Source organism: Panthera uncia (genome assembly GCF_023721935.1).
Source record: "Panthera uncia isolate 11264 chromosome C1 unlocalized genomic scaffold, Puncia_PCG_1.0 HiC_scaffold_3, whole genome shotgun sequence".
Lineage (NCBI taxonomy): Eukaryota > Metazoa > Chordata > Mammalia > Carnivora > Felidae > Panthera > Panthera uncia.
In genome coordinates this window covers 32,271,717-32,291,495 of record NW_026057584.1, presented here as the reverse complement: position 1 = coordinate 32,291,495, position 19,779 = coordinate 32,271,717, and the positions used below count along the sequence as shown (strand labels likewise).

Sequence of the window (19,779 nt, the reverse complement as noted above, 5' to 3'; positions counted from 1 at the left end):
ATTCTAATGTCTATATTAGATAAAAATGTAATTAAAAAATCAGTTATGTATTTGGTAAGAGAAAAATAGAAATCCTCACTAAATATTAACATAGAATATTTTGAACCTAAATTAATTGCTCTATTCTCCAAGTACAGAGAAATCAGGAATTATAAAGAGGATTTTTTTTTTAACGTTTATTTATTTTTGAGACAGAGAGAGACAGAGCATGAACAGGGGAGGGGCAGAGAGAGAGGGAGACACAGAATCGGAAGCAGGCTCCAGGCTCTGAGCCATCAGCCCAGAGCCCGACGCAGGGCTCGAACTCACGGACCGCGAGATTGTGACCTGAGCTGAAGTCGGACGCTTAACCGACTGAGCCACCCAGGTGCCCTAAAGAGGATTTTTAATTGTAACTAGTATTACTATGAAAAGGTAAGTGTTGATCTTCATTTTCCTAATTGCCTTTTTGCTAACTAAGTTTATTCTGGTTTTTAAATATACTAACTTCTTTGATTTTAGTTCTCTAAAATCAGCAAAGGCCAAAAAACAAAAAACTGAATTATGTTTGAATTTATTTTATTAACATTGGGGCGTATGTATGTGTGTGTGTGTGCGTGTGTGTGTATGTATGTATATATGTGTACATCTTAAAAGATCATGATTTATAAAATTATTTGAATTATATAAAGGTAAGGCTTGAAGTATTCTGTAAATAACTAAGTATATTCAAATTTCTCTTTGGGTAAATAGATAAAACACCACAGTCATGTCCTTCATTGACTAGCCTTTTTTCCCCACCTGTCTGCTTCTAACAGCTCATGACTCCTTTTTAGTCCACTGATATATTACTTGGCAAAATAACAGATTTTAAGAGGTTCTTCAGTGGCCTAACAGTCACATAGTTGAATTCTCCCCCTCAGGATATGGAGGAATACAGGCTTCTCTAGTTGCAAGTGCAATTATGAATATATAGCATTGATATACTCAACTTCAAAAAAGGTACTTAGCATTTTAATATTTTAATGTGCAGGAAAAAAGAGGGTGAGGGGAGTGAAGAGTCATACCTCCAACAGCACTTCTTTATTTCTATCTGCCATCTCAGCGGTTTCCTTTTTCCCCAGAAGATAATTCTGGAAAAATAAATAAATGAAAGTTAAGGAATAAACCCACCCTATTATTCCCTTGGAACAGGTGCATATATGATTTCTTCTAGAGATTTCGCAATTGTGTCTTCTTGTATAGAATGAGAGGAATACTGCTCTGAAAAGTAACTGGTGCATGAGCATCAGGGCTAAAATGCCTCCTCCTCCTCATTTTACCCAATATCTTGAACTATTCCATAAACAGCCCTGCCCCAAATCCGGAGGTGGTATCACATGTAACAGATGGCAAATGTTTTCAACAACTGATGAAAGGACCTTAAAGGTTTACAAATTTAGTAGAGTAAGGCAAATTTCCTTAAAATATGCTAAGCTTAAGTGATCCAGATACAAAAATTTTAATTTGTGTTCTGGCTTTAAGAGAAGAAATTCTCAATTCTCTCAGACTATCATTATATCATTTGCTTGACTCAACTAAAATCTGAATTCTAATTCTAAACTTTTTCATAATCACGTATAAAAAGATCTATTAATATTCCCAAATGTGTACTGTTCACTAAAAATATCTGGTAAAAATGTATCATGATTAAGCTGTCTGAAGGATAATTATTTAATACTTTTAACACTGCAACCATTTTTCATTACTTCCTTTTATAGTGGAGTTGTTTTCTCTTACCTACTGATTTTTATAAAATATTTGTGTTAGGAAGTATTAAACATTCTGAAATAAGCAAAGATGCCAAATAAATCAAGGTAACTTAAACTAGAAGGTAGAATCATTTATAATCAAGGTTATTGAGATTTTTAAAAAAATCAAAATAAAGTGTCAACTGGATAAATGGAGGAAGTAGAGAACTTAAATATGAAAGTACTTTTCTTTGATAGACGAGAAGCTCACCAAATAAATAGCTGAGTTCAACAGCTCTGGATTACAAAGAGGAGAAACCTGGTATCTCCCTGGAGTTCCTTCTGATGCCCCAAAGGCTCACCCCATCTGGCTCTGTGAGACTGGTAACCTCTTTGAGGCCTGACACCAGGGCCCCAGCAGACCTTCCACTTCAGCAGTAGGGAATGCTCCCATGAGGTTTTGCAACCACAATGCTCCAACCAGGTGGTTGTCAGTTTTTTGTTTTTTGTTTTAAACTCTATTAACTTAAAAGTAATAGAATAATAAGGTGAACATTTAGAAATCATGGCTTCTGTAAGTTATTCAGTCTCACCTGTGGGTTTTTGAAAAGTGCATATTTTTCTATACGTTCCATAAATATAAGCTTGTTTTGGCTATCTCTTGTCCAATTAAGAAGATTTTCAACCAAGTTTTCATGGTCTTCAAAGATTCTCTCTGTCCCAAGATAAAATATCAATATTTTGTTAGTATTCATCAGACCTGCATCAAAGGTATGCAACCTTGTGAAGTAATTCAGAGCGGAACCACACAATTTTAACTGACATTATAGTCCCTGGCCCTTAGGGATTATCTGGTCTTCCCTCTATTTTCATATAAGGAAATGTGCCCAGTGGTGTTAACTGATTTCAGCAAAGTCACACAGATGCTACATGGAAGAATTAGGACTAAAATCTAGGTCTTCTGACTTCTGCGTCTTCCTCAGCCTTCAGCCTTTGCCATCCCACCCTTGAAAAAACAAACACCAAAATCCCCCAGCATGTTAGTTGCATTTCATAAATTCTTATATTAAGTATTCCCAATAGTATTTAGTTCTTATCATTTAAAAAATTTCCAAGATGTTTTCTTCTTTGGTCTATTGGTTTTAATTTTAAACAGATGTATTTTCTAATTTCTAATTTCTAATTAGGAATCAAAGAACATGTCTTATATATTAACCCATGTTCAAGGAACACATCCTAGATATGGATTTTTTGAAATTTCCTTTCAGGTGCTTATGGACTGACATTTGAATCAGTTTTTGAAAATATTCCATCTCTGCTTGAAAAGAATGCACACTGTCCTGTTATTAGTGTTCTTAATATGTCTATTAGATCAAACTTATTTTTCAAATCTCCTATATCCTTTTTTGTCTGCTTGATTATACTGATCACTGAAGAGATTCTTAGGTGAAAAAGTTCTACTACAAAGGCTGACTTGTGAATTTCTCCTGGTAGTTCTGTCAACTTTTGCTTTATACATTGTAATGCCATTATTAGATAACATTTAGAATGATTACATCTTCCTGGTGAAGATGTGTGGTTTCCTTTCCTAGTGATGCATTTTGCTTAGTCTATTTTGTCTGATCTTAACATAATTATCTTTTTTTTAGTGAGTATCTTTCACACTCCTTTTACTTTCAATCTTTCTGTGTCTGTAGGTAATAGGTCTTTGGCAAACAGCTGCATTTTACATTTTGTTTATTCATCCTTAATAATCTTTACTGTTTAACTGAATAATTGACACTTCTTATAATTTGTTTTCACCATCTTATTTTGGGTACTTAGTAGTCCCTCGTTTTATTCATTCAACAAATACTGAGTGATCACATACTGTCTGAAGTATGTATGTTTGAAGCACTGTGCCATATATGATTAAATTAACAGTTTGTTAAGATACTGTAGCTAATTGTAATAGAGAAATATTACATATATGGGTCTTTAACCTATAGCTCTGGACATATTCCAAAAACTAGCATCCAAACATTTTCTGTGTACCATGATGCCATACCTATAAACTCAAACCTTTCTAATTCTCTCAGAATAGTTATCAGCATTATTAGAATACATTTTATACATGTTAATAAACTAATAACTTATGGCTTAGTTTTGGGGGTGATGTATGTGTGTTCTGTGACCAAAGAATAATTAAACTTTTATTTCGCTGGAAACTGCTGTGAAATATTTAAAGATACAAGAGATAGGAAGAGCAATGCAAATACTTTTTAAAATAAAATATAAAGTTGAAATTGATTACTGATTCAATAATACCTAATAAAATAATAATTGCCAGGTTACTATAATCACACAACTAATAATATAAAAAGAAAACTTCTTAAAGAGTCCATGATGGCATTAAAAATGAGGAATTTTTAAAATTAGAAAATACCACACTACATTACAAATCATAGAAAACTAAGATTTAGTACATCTAGCTAAAAATAAAAAAGATGTTTTATGTTTTCCCTTTTAAAAGTCAAATGCTGGTCTAAGGAATTCAAAACAGGGATGCCTCAGTGGCTTAGTCAGTTAAGCATAGGACTTTGGCTCAGGTCGTGATCTCATGGTTTGTGGGTTCGAGCCCCGCGTCAGGCTGTGCTGACAGCTCAGAGCCTGGAGCCTGCTTCAGATTCTGTGTCTCCCTCCCTCTCTTGCTCTCTGCCCCTCCCCAACTTGCACTCTGTCTCTCTCTCAAATATAAACATTAAAAAAAAAAAGGTAAGACTTGTTTTTAAAAAAATAAGGAACTCAGAACAAATGTGAATAGATATAATGATTTTTAGCAAGTGTGTCTATTTATGCAGTTACTTAAGGGAAAAAGTATTTTCTTACTTAAAAAAAAAAAAGTTTTAGCCGTAAGATCTGAAGTGAACTGGGAATGATCTTGCATTCAAAGAAATCTCAAAATACTTGATGAAAAAAAAGATAGTGTATGAAATCCAAAGTTATATATAGAAAAAAATATATATAGATGTCTCAAAGTGTTTTTGTTAACACACAAGCTGTTAGAATTACATAGAAACGAAAAAGTAAGTAAAGCAATTATACTACTAACCCATTTGTAATTCAGAGATGGTTTCTACGAGTGACCAGTCTAAACTATAACTGCAGTGGGATTTGTCCATTAGGTTGTCCAGCACTTGTCTCACCGTCTGCCTCTCATCCACCATCATTGTTTTAGAACTATCGTCAGACATGTGAACTCTGATCACCAACTATAACAGGTAAAAGGAAATTAAAAACAAACCGAAAAATAGGCATTCTAGAAATTTCTTCCAATATCAAGCAATGTTCTGAGTAATGTTCTTAGTTAAATATAAATTAAAACACAAATAATGACTTTATTATGCAAGAAACTCTAAAATTAGGTATCAAATAACCTACCTAAACAAATTTAAAGCATTTTTAAGGTTATCACAAGACAATTGTGTTTTAGAATTTAAAACAAAGTTATTTCTCTATAATACATTTTATCTCCAAAAATACATGCAGAAAATGTTATTAGGAAGAAATACCCCTCTATCTCTCTGTACCTTAGAAGTATGGTATATAAGCAAGGCAATTTTTTATAAATCTGATTTTAAAAATCCCAAACCAGGAAAACACCCAAATATCACCTTTTTCACTTGAGCCTCTTTAATTTTCTCCAGGGCAACTCTGATCTTCTCAGCTTTCAATTTTGCTGCCTGTTCTTCCTGTGAACACAAAGCACTTCAGGTAAACTGATGCTAAAATAATGAGAATTTTTGAAAAGTCTTTTTATCTTAAGGATGTTTGCCAGCATTGAATTTTAGTAAGAATATAACTTCAGCCACTTACATAGAGCACATTTAAAAAATAACCCTACTCACTAAGTAAGATAGACATACAAAGAACATTTTTAAGATGAAGACTTGAAGATCTCTTATAAGACCAGATTCCACCTTCTAAAGGAAAAGCAATCTGTAATGTAGTAAATCTATTAATCTGAAGCAGATAAATTTCAGGTTCTGAGGTAGGAGAAACAGGAATGCATAATGTGCTGTGTATGGTCCTGCCAGTTTGTCACACCTGCACAATCCCTCAACTCTGAATTTACACTCGCCTCTGAAGTCTGGGCAATCTTCTGCATACTAATGTTTTGTTCTATTATACTAAAAATGTATCTTCATCATAAACAGCAAAAAAAAAAAAAAAAAAAAAAGTATCAGTTTATTTCTTTGCACTGACATAAAAGTCCCTAATAAAAAATACAGGTATGTTCTCATTAATATACCAATTCAGATAGAGAAGAATGCATTATACACTAGGTTTCATTCTACCTTAAAAAATATACAATATAACCAATGTCTTATGTCAGTTAAACTCAAATTTGTTTCTACTAACTCACTGATGAAATTTTTAAAATTTCAAATATAATTTCAAATATACTTTTCCAAATATCTAATTTCTAGTAACTTCTTTATAAAATTTAGATAAGTAGTAATAAAATTATCAACAACTACAACTACAGTTACACAGTTTAGTTTTTCCTAAAATAACATATAGTACTGTAATACTGGTACTTACCTGTACTTTCCAGCAATAGGCCATTGTATACTGTAGCCTTAATCTCCAGTTGAGAAAAACTCATATAAGTAAATCTTCACTTATGAAGGATTACTTTCTATTTCTAAGCTTTTGATTACTCTGGAAAATATCTAAGAAAAACATATACTACCATCTTATACATTCCTATATTTAATATAAGACTTAAAACAAAAGAAAACCCTGGTTATATCAGCCAACTTTACCTGCTCTGAATTATGATTAAAAAATACAATCCATGTGTTACTCTTCCCGAAAAAGCTAAAGCTTCCATAGTCAAAAACAAAAACGAACTTCATTTATAAGATTTACTCCCTGTTCTCCTAAATTGTTGTCTTTCTTGTTTCTGAACTGTTCTCTTTCCATTTCATAATCTAGGCTATCTTCCCTCATTTCAAGCTTAATAGTTACTACTCTGTAGAACAGAGAAGAAAATAGTGGTTAGAGAAGATACTGGGCTCCTTTGCCAGAAATCAGATCTTTTTCAATGAAAGGAGCCAGTGAATTAACATAATAACCGAGGCGTGAAAATACTATCTGTAAACCCAATTAGGGAACAAAGAACTTTATTTTAACAATGGAGGGGGTAAGATAAGACTTGATTCTTAGACTATTCTAGGTATATTCATTTGATTAAAGGATTAAATCCTGTATCCCCCCCCCCTTTATGCAAATAAACAACATAAAATATGTTGCCTGTGTATTTCACAGTAAGTTTCTTTTTTCTTTTTAATGCAGGCTATACAGTGAGAAAACTATGCTACTGTCATTAAAACTTAAGTTTCTAGAATTCTGTGTCTTAGAGAAACAAACCATTATTAAATTACCAAACCCTGGGTTTCTAAGTACAGCACTACTCTAGAAAGGAATTTTGAATACTAGCATTTCCAGTGGTTTTTATGAAATCAGTTGACAGGTTTTTTTTTTGTTTGTTTGTTTTTGGGTGAGGGGAGAGGAAAGAAGGAAGCACGAGTCTTACAAATGTTTTCTCAATGGGATAATGATCTTATGTTCCTCATGGCTCATTTCCCACATCTTTGTATTAGTATGAATGGCTGTTACGGAGAAGAAAAATTTATCAAGGCATATTTTCAAGTTTTACTTCATGTCTCTGAAAAGCAAATTTAAATCTCAAAGTCTGGTGAGGAAAGACTGATATGCAAAATCAATGCTTTGTGTATTTGGAATATAAACATGAACTTCAAAAGGCCAAATACTTTTATAACATTATAATTATTCTGCAGAAGTTAAAAAAATTGTCTCCAAAGCCAAAAAACATTTTTAAAAGAAAAAGAATATTCAGGAGGATAAGACAAGCTACAGACTAGGAAAAAATATTTGCAAAATATTTATCAGACTTATCCGATAAAGGACTATTTATCTAAAATATACTAAGAACTCTTAAACTCAAGAAAATGAACCCGATAAATGGGTAAAAGACACAAATGAACAACTCACCAAAGAAGATACACACGTGGCTAATAGCCTATGGCTAATAAGCTCAATATCATATGTCTTTAGGGAACTGCAAATTAAGACGGGATACCACTACACAACCTATTAAAATGGCCCAAATCTAAAACACTGAAAACATCAAATGTTGGTAAAGTTGTGGATCAAAAGGAACTCACATACATTGCTGGTGGGAATGCAAAATGGCACAGCCACTTTGGAAGATAGTTTGGTTGTTTCTTATAAAACTAAACATGCTCTCACAATATGATCTAGTAATCATGCTCCTTAGTATCTACCCAAATAAGGTGAAATTTACCTCCACCCAAAAATCTGCACACAGATGTTTATAGCAGCATTATTTATAACTTTGCTAAAACTTGGAAGCAACCCAGATATCCTTCAGTAGGTAAATGGATAAACTGTGCTACATCCAGACAATGGAATATTAGTCAGTGCTAAAAACAAATGATCAAGCCATGAAAAGACATCAGGGAAACTTGAAAGCATATTACTAAGCAAAAGAAGCCAATCTGAAAAGGCTGCACACTATATGATTCCACTTTCTTTTTTAAAATTTATTTATCTGAGAAAGAGAAAGAGAGTGGGCACGCGTGGGTCCAAGTCGGGGAGGGACAGAGAGAGAGTCCCAAGCACACTCCGCACAGGCAGTGCAGAGCCTGATACAGGGCTCAAACTCACAAACCGTGAGATCATGACCTGAGCCGAAGTCAGATGCTTAACCAACTGAGCCACCCAGGCACCCTGCACACTATGATTCCAACAACAGGACATTCTAAAAAAAGGCAAAACTATGGAGACAGTAAAAAGACGAGTGGTTGCCCAGGGTTGGGGAAGAGGGAGGGATTAAGTGGAGTGAAGCTATTCTTCATGATACAATGTTAGATACATGTCACTATACATTTGTTCAAATCCAAGACTGTCCTTGTTAATAAACTGGAGGGTTCCCAAGAGGGAACCCTACTGTAAACTATGGATTCTGGGTGATAATGATATGCCAACAAAGGTTCATCAGTTGTATCAAATGTACCATTCTGGTGGGGGATGTTGATCACTCTGTACCTTCCCCTCAATTTTACTGTGAATCTAAAAGTTCTCTACAAACATAAAGTTTATTTTAAAAAGGAATATACAAATTTAAATACTGCATTCTGATACTGGTTATAAATATAAAAATAATATTTTCATATTCCCCTTTTAGTATAATATTATTTGCCAAATACAAAAGAACACAACCAGTGCTACCTTTTGAAGCACTGATTTAAAAAAAGTCATTCAAATGTAAGATTAGTTTCAATGAAGTTTTTGTTCCACAGGCTAACCGGAAAAATGCTGACACACCAGAAGAATTAATTAATGAAACAAGAGATACAGTGCAACCATTTGACATATATTAAACCAATTAGATTTCCTAGTCATCAGTAAGAAACCATTTTTATGTAAAGCACCCCAGGTGGGACTATGTAGAAATTTTTTTTTGTTGTTTCTTTATTTTTGAGAGAGAGAGAGAGAGAGAGAGACAGACAGACAGAGACAGAGAGTGAGTGGAGGAAAGGCCAGAGAGAGAAGAAGACGCAGAACGCGAAGCAGGCTCCAGGCTCTGAACTGTCAGCACAGAGCCCAATGCGGGGCTCCAACTCGTGGGGTCTTGAACTCATGAACCATGAGATCATCCAAGTCGGATGCTTAACCGACTGAGCCACCCGGTGCCCCTAGGTGGGGCTATTTTAACATCCAAATTCAGCCCTTCCATGTACTTAAAATAGTACTCTTGATCTGTTTTAAAACTATATCAAGTTCAAATTTAAGAACTATGTGCTTAATGTCAACCTAGGCAAATTTTAGTTTATTCTTCTCCAGTTTATTAACAAGGATGATCCTTGCTAGAAGCTTTTTGAAGAAACAACTGATCAAGATACCTCTTACTTTTAGATTTTAGAGTCTGAATATCATCACTGGAGCAAAATTGAAAATAAAAATATTTATATCAAATTGCAGGATCATAGCATTTTATGCTTCTTATGGATAACCTCTTCCTCGGAAAGGTTGATTTCACCTACATTATCATGTTGACCCTAACAACCTAGAAGAGGAAGAAATTGTTTTAAGTTCATAAAGTGGACAATAAAGATCACTCTTTGTTGATATGTTTAGATTATATAGTAAGAAGACATATGGCAGTTTATTTATAAACTGACTTCAATACAAAGAACAAAGCTTTATTCATCTCATGTTCTCTTCTTTTTGTTAATGCAGAAACCCTCAGGTCTTAAGCCTTCTCTGCCCCTTATCTTTTGACTATCCCTTTCTCCACATTGTTTGTCCCACAGCATAAGTAAAAGGTATCTCACACATATAACAACTTTCTCTCCTACCCTGTCTCTTAAAAGAGCAAAAGACAACCCATTTTCAACCTGAAAAACTCCTGTGGGGCTATCAATAACCATCAAATGCCAAGCCTCTTCAAATTTACATAAAGAACAAAACTCAGTGAAGATCTTCTGATTAAATGAAAGCCAATGCTGTGGTTACACAGTGTTGAAGCATTCTCTTTAGTGTAAAAATTAAAATCTCACAGAAAGAGTGACAGTTGCTAAGAGATGGCCAATGAATTCCTTCAACTAAGAAATTATTAAGGCTTTGATGGTTCAGAACAAATCCAACTGAAATTAAGGGATTAAAAAGTGGTTAGCAGTTTCTTTGGGATCTAGTTTCACATTTTACAAAAAGTTATGTAAATTTAAAAAGATTCCAAGGAAACTTTGAGTGGTAAATAGCTCACTGCCTATGAAATGTTCTACTCTTTAATACTTAGAGCCCAAATAATAATAGTAACAACTAGTTTATTTCCTTGGAGAAATCAGGACATTTAACATTAACTGAACACCTAAAACTTGCCACACACTATGAGGCATTCTTGCACATAGTATCTCACTTAATTCTGAATTATACAAGGCCAATATCATTATTATATCCATTATACTGATTAACCAAGGCCCAGAAAGACTAATCTTTCTAAGATCATACCGGCAGTTACCAAATGACTAACTACTTGCTCTCTCCACTATAATGTTGTCACAGTTCCTTTTGTTCTTAAACATTATAGCACAAACTTATGGGAAAGCAGTAAATAAAAACTGCTTGTGAAAAATGAAAAGACTTACAGTAATATAATAGCACTTTTGTAACTTCCCTGAAGCAAAGAAAATGGTGGTTAACATTATTAACAGTCCTTAGAAGTCACTAAAGGACCACTGTGTTATGTGACAGATGTTTGTTGAGACTATGCAGGCTTGGATCTGAGTGCAGGGGAGAGAGTTCCTGCTCTCAAGGAGCTTACATTTAAGGAGATAAAACAATAAAGAAATAGATGTATGATAAGTCAGTCAGGGATAAGTCCTACGGAAAAAAATAAAGCAGGGTAAGGGAATAAAGAGTGACAAAAACACATTGTTAGATGAGGAGGTCAAGGAAGGCATTTAGAATGGTACCCAGAGTTTTAAGGGCATCAGATCAACAATGTGTCCTTTGTCCACTGCTCCATTTATGGCAAAATAGTTCTGTGCTGGCACTAATGCCATTCTTAGAAGAAACTGGTTGGTATGGTTTTTGCAGAGGTTCCCGGCTCAGAACTGTATGTAGGATAGTTAGTTCGGTAATAGAGGTATAGGGACAACTGGATTTATGATGGAAAAACAAAACAAAACAAAACAAAACATTCCCTTTGCTGCCTTGGCTTAAGCACAGTGCCACTATGTTCATTCTACTGTTCATTCTACTGGGTGTCACAATGTCTTAGTTTGGAAAAGTGCATATGAGAGGTGGGTCGTAACCGGGGCATGATGCTTTTTGGGTAAAGGGAACCAGACTGCCACAAAGGTGGCATGCAAGAGGTATAAATTCATTTTAGCTTCACAACAGCCAAATTCTGTGGTATTGAGGACACTGACATTGAGAAGCTCCTGCAGCATGGGTTATCTGGGGATTTCTACCACCTCCTTGATTCCATGCCCCATCCCAGCCTATGTGTTTAGGTTCTATGCTAATAAATCACATTCTTGCTCAAATTTCTTGTTGTATGTAAGCAGGGACATAGCTGGAGCCAGGTGTTGGCTATATAGACCAGCAGTTCCAACACCTAGGTAATGGGAGAAGGAGATAATCCGAGCAGAGATGGCTCTGATGCTGCAGTTGGGATCACTGTCTCTTGGGCAGAGGGAAATGAGAGTTACTGACTGGATAACTCTCCCCGAGATAGGAATTTTGTACTGCTCACTGCCAAAGCCCCAGGGTTGTGAACATAGCATGTATCTGTTGAATGAAGTTATTCTCTTCAACAGTTTGCCACTACATTTGGAAAAAAAATACAAACTCTTTAAGCATGCTGTGAACAATCTGGTTCCTGCCTACTTCTCCAAACCCAAATCAAGACCACTCCTATCTACATTCAACTTCTGTGGCTCCAGCAACATAACCTTTTTTTCAACTTCTCAAACCTACCTAAGTCTTCTCCCTGAGCCTATCTATATGTAACACTAACCTTCACCCTCAAGCTGGCTTCTTTTCTTCCTTCAATGTTTAGGTTAAATGCTGCCCATTTAGAAGGGTCTTTTCTGATTTTACCATCTAAAGAAAATGTATCCCTAATATTCTCCCCAGTACTCTCTATTGTTTTACCTTGCTTCCTCCATAGTATTTAACATAATTTAGAATTTGCTTATATTTGCTTGTTAATATTTTTTTTATCTGTCTTCCTAAGTAGACTGTGAGCTCCTGAGGGTAGAGGGATATGTCCATTTTATACAAAGCTGTATCTCAGTCCCTAGCATAATACCTGACTCAACAAATATTTGTTCAATAAATAAACAACAGAAATGGTATAATGTTACATCTGAGTGCAGTATACAAAATGGACTGGAGGAAAGAGAGGCAAGAATGAAGAGGCCAGTGCGGTAGCCTGATAAGAGGTAAGCGCCTATTTCAGGGTGGTAGCAATGGTAATAAAATGGATGGGTGAGCCTAATCCTGCAATTTCTTCATTGTAGCTTTAAGATAGTAACTGAGAAGAAAGGCACTATCGATGGTAACGAGGGCTCACACCTGGGTAACCAGGACAGTGGCAGCATTCTGAACAGAAACAGAAATGTCACAAGAAGAAGGACATAAACTGTGAGGCCCCAGGGTAAGTGTGAGTAACAAAGCTAGAGATCTGTAGGAGTGGAGATGCTGGGAAAATGCTGGTAATCTTTAAGAAATGCCTGATAGCGATCTGGAAATATGTTGCTCTCAGGTAAAGAGATCTCATCTAGAACAGAGATCCTAGTTGAAGCTATGAGTGTGGATTCTGGGGAGACAGAGTAAACAGAGTAGGAGCTGAGGAAAGGAAAAAACTTTGCTATGGTTATAAAGTATAACGTGGCTATTATCTGCTTAGAATTCTACATTTCCCTACCATAAGCTGCTTCTACCCCATTCCTAGATCACTTTAAAGAGAAACTCAAGCGAGAGAAAGGATTTCACTGCGGACTCATGGGTCTTTGAGCTGCTCCTCTCAGAGAGATTTTAATTTTAGCCTTATTACTCTCTTTCACAAGTTTATAAGGTTAAGTAATACATTTTTTTAAAAAACCCTCAGACATAATAACTTAAGACACATTACCCATAATCACCACACATATTCCAAAGAAACTATAACCAAGTCTGAATTCTTGAATTCATTCTTGAACCATTCTTGAATTTAACAGTATTTAAATTAAGATAATGAAATAAAAACATGACTTGAAAAGAGGTAAAAATCTATTCAGCTTCCCTATTCTGTTATTCCTTAGTTAATAAAGACAGTGGCTAAAGGATTTTTTTTAAACCCCCCACCGCCTCGCCTCCCCCCACCCTTTTTTTTTAAGGATTTTAAATTGATGTAAAATATCAGCCCAGTGAAAATCCAGTTGGACCAATTCAAACCATTCTGAAGGCAGAGAACTGAGAAATTAAAATTACAGCTTTCTCTTCCAATTTGATTAAACTAATGTAAATTAAAGATTCTGTTTATATAAATAAATGTTTTAATTAAACAAAGTGTTTATAATGCAAACAAGAATTAGAAAACAAAATTTGCTAAAGAAACTCAGAGCATGGATAACCACTAGTAATGAAAGTTAAAGCAATGTTTTTTGGCTTTAAAATGAAATAAAATGTTAAACTAGATTGGTCAGGTCATTTACAAAAGTTAAAAGCTAGTGAAAAATTATGGAAAATATTTTCCACTCTCAATATTTTCTGATATTGAGAGCAGAATATTAAGTCATTGTATCTTAAGTCATTAAGATCAATAAACAATTACCTTCAGTAAGAGAAAAAATAACTCTACTAACAACAAAAGTGCTTAAATAAGAAAGTACAATCTGAGAGCACAATCAAAACTGGAAATTATATTCTACCTAAAAGGCAACAAATATTTACATGCAGGTGGAAAGAAGAAGTATCACCTTGGTCAGCAAATGAGAAGGTTTTCCTGCAATGTTTCTCAGAAGAAGGGAGGTTTCCCTGTCCAGATAGGAGTGCTTGTGCAGAAAAAGAGAGAAAAACAAAAAAGGCAATAGAAGTCAGCAGAGATTTTATGTGTTTAAAATATAAAGTAGACAAAGAATGATTCTCTATCATTAATCTCACATCTCTTTCCTACAGTGAAATGTGTTCATAAGAAAACTTTAAAAAAAAAAAAAAAAGAAGAAGAAAAGGATGGAGAGGCAGACACTATCTATGCCAGCAGGCATGCCCTACCTGACTCCTGGTGGTCCCTCACTCTGAGAAAATGGACCATGCACTGCACAGATCACAGAGCCAGTTGGTCTTCTTGGGCAATGTTTGTGAGTGCTGTGCACACGGCACAGATAAATAGGTGTTGAAGACCAATGACTAAATGTATTCCTTCCTCTTATTAAAGCCTATCTCTATAGGCTATATAGCCTATATAGCTTTAGGTAGTATATTCTTATGAAAATAGAACAAGTCTGTATCATTTCAAAAACTCTGCAAGTATTTCTGATCAATTCAATGATAGCTACACCAAGAGAAAAAAATGTCCATAAATATTTTGCCTAGTGGATATCACCTGTTTTCAATAAAATCTTATCAATTCACTCATTATATCAACACTAATAGGACTATATTGCACAATAAAGGACTTACATAGCAAACAAATGACATAAACAAAATATTAACAGTATAGTTTCTTTACACTGATTAAATCAAGCATTTAATATATTTTCATAAGAATGGTTTGTGAATAATGAAGTCCCTAACTATCCTTTTCTCCCTTAATAACTTTTTAGTAACATATTCAATGTAAGTTCATGCAATTGTATTTGAACTCACAGAGTATAAATTATAGTTGTTTCCATATATATGTAATTCAAACTTGCCTGTCCCTAAATAATTCTGAATTAGAATTTATTTTTTAAAGCTATGTAGTTACTAACCACCATTTAAAACAATACATCGACACTGCTGAGTGGAATTACAGAAAATACTCTATGATATTACATTTTATAAATATAACTGTATATAAAGTTATATTTTGTAATATATAAATATATATTTTATAAATATAACTGTATATCAAGTTATTCTTGAGAAAAAAATTCTTTGGAAAGAAATTTAAGTGAACTAGAGTAGCACCCACTCTCAGAAAGTTGTCAGAGATAATAAAACACACTAAGATTAATATTCTATTAAGATTAATCTTATATTAATTCTAATCTTAATTCTATTCTAAGATTAGAAACACTGTTACAGAAAAGAATATTAACTTAATCTTTGCTCATATCTACACTACACTGAGTTGAGTTTGCTACTTAATATTTGATTGTCTATATAATTTATGCTTTAATACAAGATGAACCTTATAAGCATACCTGCCCCTTTCACCCATTCCTGCAAAAAAAAAAAAACCAAACAAAAAAAAAAAAAAAAAAAAAGGAAAAAAACTAAGGTTAAAAAAAATTGGGCATATTCATTAAGATTAGCACTAACAGGATCAAACAATAACAAGAACAGAGACAATTATCTCTAGGTCCTCATTTACCTAAATAGTATAATCCTCCTGAAGGAAAAGATTAGTTGCCTTATCCATAAAGACACAGGGCAAGAGAAATTTCTAAAATGCAATTTAATTATTTAATTGTTGAGGTTAACAATCCACTAAGACCAAGGAGAAAACTGGGAAGGACAATTAAAAAGAGCAACTATAACTTCCACTGCTCTTCCATTCATTCATTTTTTGCTCACATGCAATGGCAACAAATGTATTTTATTTAATTTTTAAAAATTTATTTATTTATTTACTTATTATTCATTCACGAGAGAGAGAGAGAGAGAGAGAGAGAGAGACCGAGACCACACATGCAAGGGAGGGAGAAGGGCAGAGGGAGAGAGAAAGAATCCCAAGCAGGCTCCAGGTTCAGCATGGAGCCCGGTGCAGGGCTCAGTCCCACAACCCTGGGATCATGACCTGAGATGAAATCAAAAGTCAGACACGCAACCAGCTAAGCCACCCCAGGTGTCCCTGGAAACAAATGTATTCTTACACAATTATACAGAATAATACAGAAAACTATTTCTTAAAAACCTACTCCTATTTCCTTTATCTTATTCAAAGATTACTTTTTCAGAAAAAGATCCCTCAAATAAGTAGAATATCTATATTCAGAAAATTATATTTCAAATTAAATTTAAAAAATCTGCTTCATGCCATCAAAATGAACTATTATTTGGTGAATATAATTCCAGACATTAAATTTGAGTTTAAACTTAAAAATCATACAGGATTTACTCAATTAGTCCTCAAACTCAAATCACCTCAAGACTTCAAATCACTAAAAAAGAAACCTGTAATCTAATCAGTGAGAAATGATGATACCTAACTGTATTTGTTTAAAGACTCATAAATAGAAGTTATACATTTAAAAATATTCAAAGGTTTGGGGCACCTGGGTGGCGCAGTGGGTTAAGTTCCTGACTCTTGATTTCCACTCAGGTCATGATCTCACAGTTCATGAGATCCAGCCCCATGTCAGGCTCTACACTGTCAGCCTGGGATTCTCTCTCTCTCTCTCTCTCCCCCTCTCTGTCCCTATCCCACTCGCATGCATTTCTCTCTCTGAAAGTAAATAAACATTAAAAAAAAGAAAGTATTAAAAGGTTTAAACAGCCTAAAATGAAAGGGAGATAATCATTACATTATCATAGCTGGTGTACCAAAAATAATCCACATCCAAAAAATTAGACCACAAACAATATCTGAACATGATCATAAATTATTCTGTGCCTGGGACAGTCACATAGGTATTCACTGCTTACTCACTAGCTGGGAGGGAAGCCAGGCCGGCATGTTTCCTCTAAGTTTTAAGTATTTGTAGCACAAAAATGAAAACCTAGAAACCACAAGCAGCCAACTCCTTCCTTCAACAAATGCCTTACTTTATCTTCCCCTAATGGTGCCAGTCATGGGTTGCTCAGAAACACATTCCTCAGAAAGTGGGCTAGGATGTCAGGAGAACTGGTTACTGGAGAAAAATGCAAGAGGGATGAGAAAAGTCGTATGCAGTTGGAGGACTGAGAAAAGCAAAGGCCACAGTGGTTTGTGCATGTCCTTAAATTAGTCTTCTGTCATGGCACACAGTGCTGGTAACAAAAATGCACGTCACTTCATTTAAATAGGGCCTTCTTAGATTTTCTTTCATTCACCACTAACGATACAAAGTCAGTGGCTTATTTTCAATCCATTTCACTGGTTTATTAGCTTATTTTCTCTTTTCCATTTTCCCCTTTATTTTTTCAATTATTTATTAGATTTCAACCTTGAGCCTGGAGCCATGTAAGGCACTGGAAATGCAAAGGTGATCAGGATAGGCATTCTGTTGCTCTCACAAAGCTCAGAGTCTAACAGGGAGATAAACTGGCAACCATAATACAATGTGTTAAGTGGTATGGAAGTAGGTAGGGGGTGGAGTATCTAATACAAAATTAGGGGCTCAGAAAGTATTTCTCAAAATGCTTAGAGTCCTGGAAGATGAGTAACCAGCAGCTAGGGGTATTGTGGGAGGTAGAAATAGAACAAATAGAGATATCAGAGGCTCTAGAAGGGGGCAGTACTACCTTCAAGGAGACATTTCAGAAAATGGGGATATTTTGGACTGTCACAATGAAGAGGAGGAGGGTGTTATTGGTATTTATTATGACGGAAACAGAACTGCTGGATGCCCTGAAGCATGGAACAATGTCACATAATAACGGTAAAAGTCCCATATCATACATGAACTTTTACTGTCTTTATATAGAAAATCATATAGATGGGAAATACTGTTCCTAATATTCTGAGCTTAGACCCCAACTCCGTTTTACATATAAATACAATATATTTCTGTGTAATTTTAATATTCAGTGACTCTTCCAAGAATACTATTTACCTTGTGAAATAAATTGGGGGAAGCCTGCACTTTCTTTTGTCCAAAGTTTGCCAAGAGTTATTCATTACGTTGGAAAATCATTTCACCAATGGAAACCTAGCTTAAAGAGTTGCCAAACCAGAACAGACAGTATCATTGTGCACTCTGTCACATGCAAGCAAATGACAGGAGAGATTTGAAGTTCCTTTTAACAGAATTAAGAACTAAATACTGTTAATGAAAAGACATGAACTGCAAGGACTTCTCTGAGCTTCAGTAATAAAGACTTTTAAAATATTCCATATTACTATCTTATTTAAAATAGTTATAGCATAATGAGAAATCTATGCTGTAAAAATATCAAATATCAAAATTTTATTGCCTCATCCAATTTGTAAGATAGTGAATGGTTTTATCACAATTAGAAATAAGACTCATTTGTAAAAATTTTATACTTCCCCATTTTCTTTTCTTTGAGCCTATAAGTAGCCTCAGCACATTATCCCTACTTCAGTTAAGGTTATTTTCCTTTTTCTATTACCAAATATAGGTATGTTTTGTCTGCAATTATTTGTCATAAAATGTTTTAGTTCTAGGCCCACCCATATTTCTTTCTTTTTTCCTGTAAAAAATGACTTCTGCTCACCTTTCTTAAATCCAAATTATAAGTGGATTTTTATTGATTTATATGATTGATTTATATGATTATGTTATTATGTCTTTTACTACAGTGGTGGTCAAACATTTAAAAACTGAAATAGATACATTATTATATTATAAGTTACTTTTTGGTTATTCTCCACCATGGGTATTAATTAGGGCATTAAATTTATTTTAAAAAGTAGGTATGTAGGTAGGGTATACTATCTATGAATTTCACTTGGGATAAACATAGTGATCTATATTATTTGTTATAAAATGGGGGTACTGGGACTGGAAGGATTAAGAACTGAAACAAGTAGATGGCAATGCAAATATTACAGCAAGTGTCGATGATGCTTAAGAGTATAAGGGAGGGGCTGAAGGTGAGGTAAGAAAAGTGTTTTTCACTATGCAGGATATAACCCACTAGTGAATTATGAAATCAATTCACTGGGTTACTAGGTTATTACCAGGGAAGGGAAGGGGATGGAAAGAAATGGAAGGAGGGTCAGAGGGAATCTGATTCGGTTGGACAGGGGTCAGGAACTTGGCATTTTCTTGTTATTCATAGATGATTCTGAAGCAGCAGTGTCCAACTGAATATAATACAAGCCACAAATAAAATTTAAAATTTTCTAGGGGTGCCTGGGTGGCTCAGTCGGTTGAGTGTCCGGGCTCAGGTCATGATCTCACGGTCCGTGAGTTCGAGCCCCACGTCGGGCTCTGTGCTGACAGCCTGGAGCCTGCTTCGGATTCTGTGTCTCCCTCTCTTTCTGACCCTCCCCTGTTCATGCTCTGTCTCTCCCTGTCTCAAAAATAAATAAACATAAAAAAAAAATTTTTTTTAATTTTCTAGTAACCACATTAAAAAAAAGGAATGGTAAAATGAACATTAGTATCTTTTAACT

General features: G+C 34.7%; 1 protein-coding gene across 2 annotated transcripts in view; it reads right to left on the bottom strand.

Annotated features, from left to right (window-relative positions):
• The window catches only part of RAPH1 (Ras association (RalGDS/AF-6) and pleckstrin homology domains 1), a 105,456-nt gene that overhangs the window by 27,479 nt on the left and 58,198 nt on the right, over positions 1-19,779 (bottom strand). For both annotated transcript variants that reach the window (XM_049615089.1, XM_049615090.1), the window contains 4 exons: positions 5,363-5,440; positions 4,801-4,960; positions 2,303-2,424; positions 1,047-1,112 (listed from right to left, as the gene is read on the bottom strand). In XM_049615089.1, coding sequence (XP_049471046.1) covers positions 1,047-1,112; positions 2,303-2,424; positions 4,801-4,960; positions 5,363-5,440 — 426 coding nt within the window. The remainder of the gene's footprint in view (positions 1-1,046; positions 1,113-2,302; positions 2,425-4,800; positions 4,961-5,362; positions 5,441-19,779) is intronic.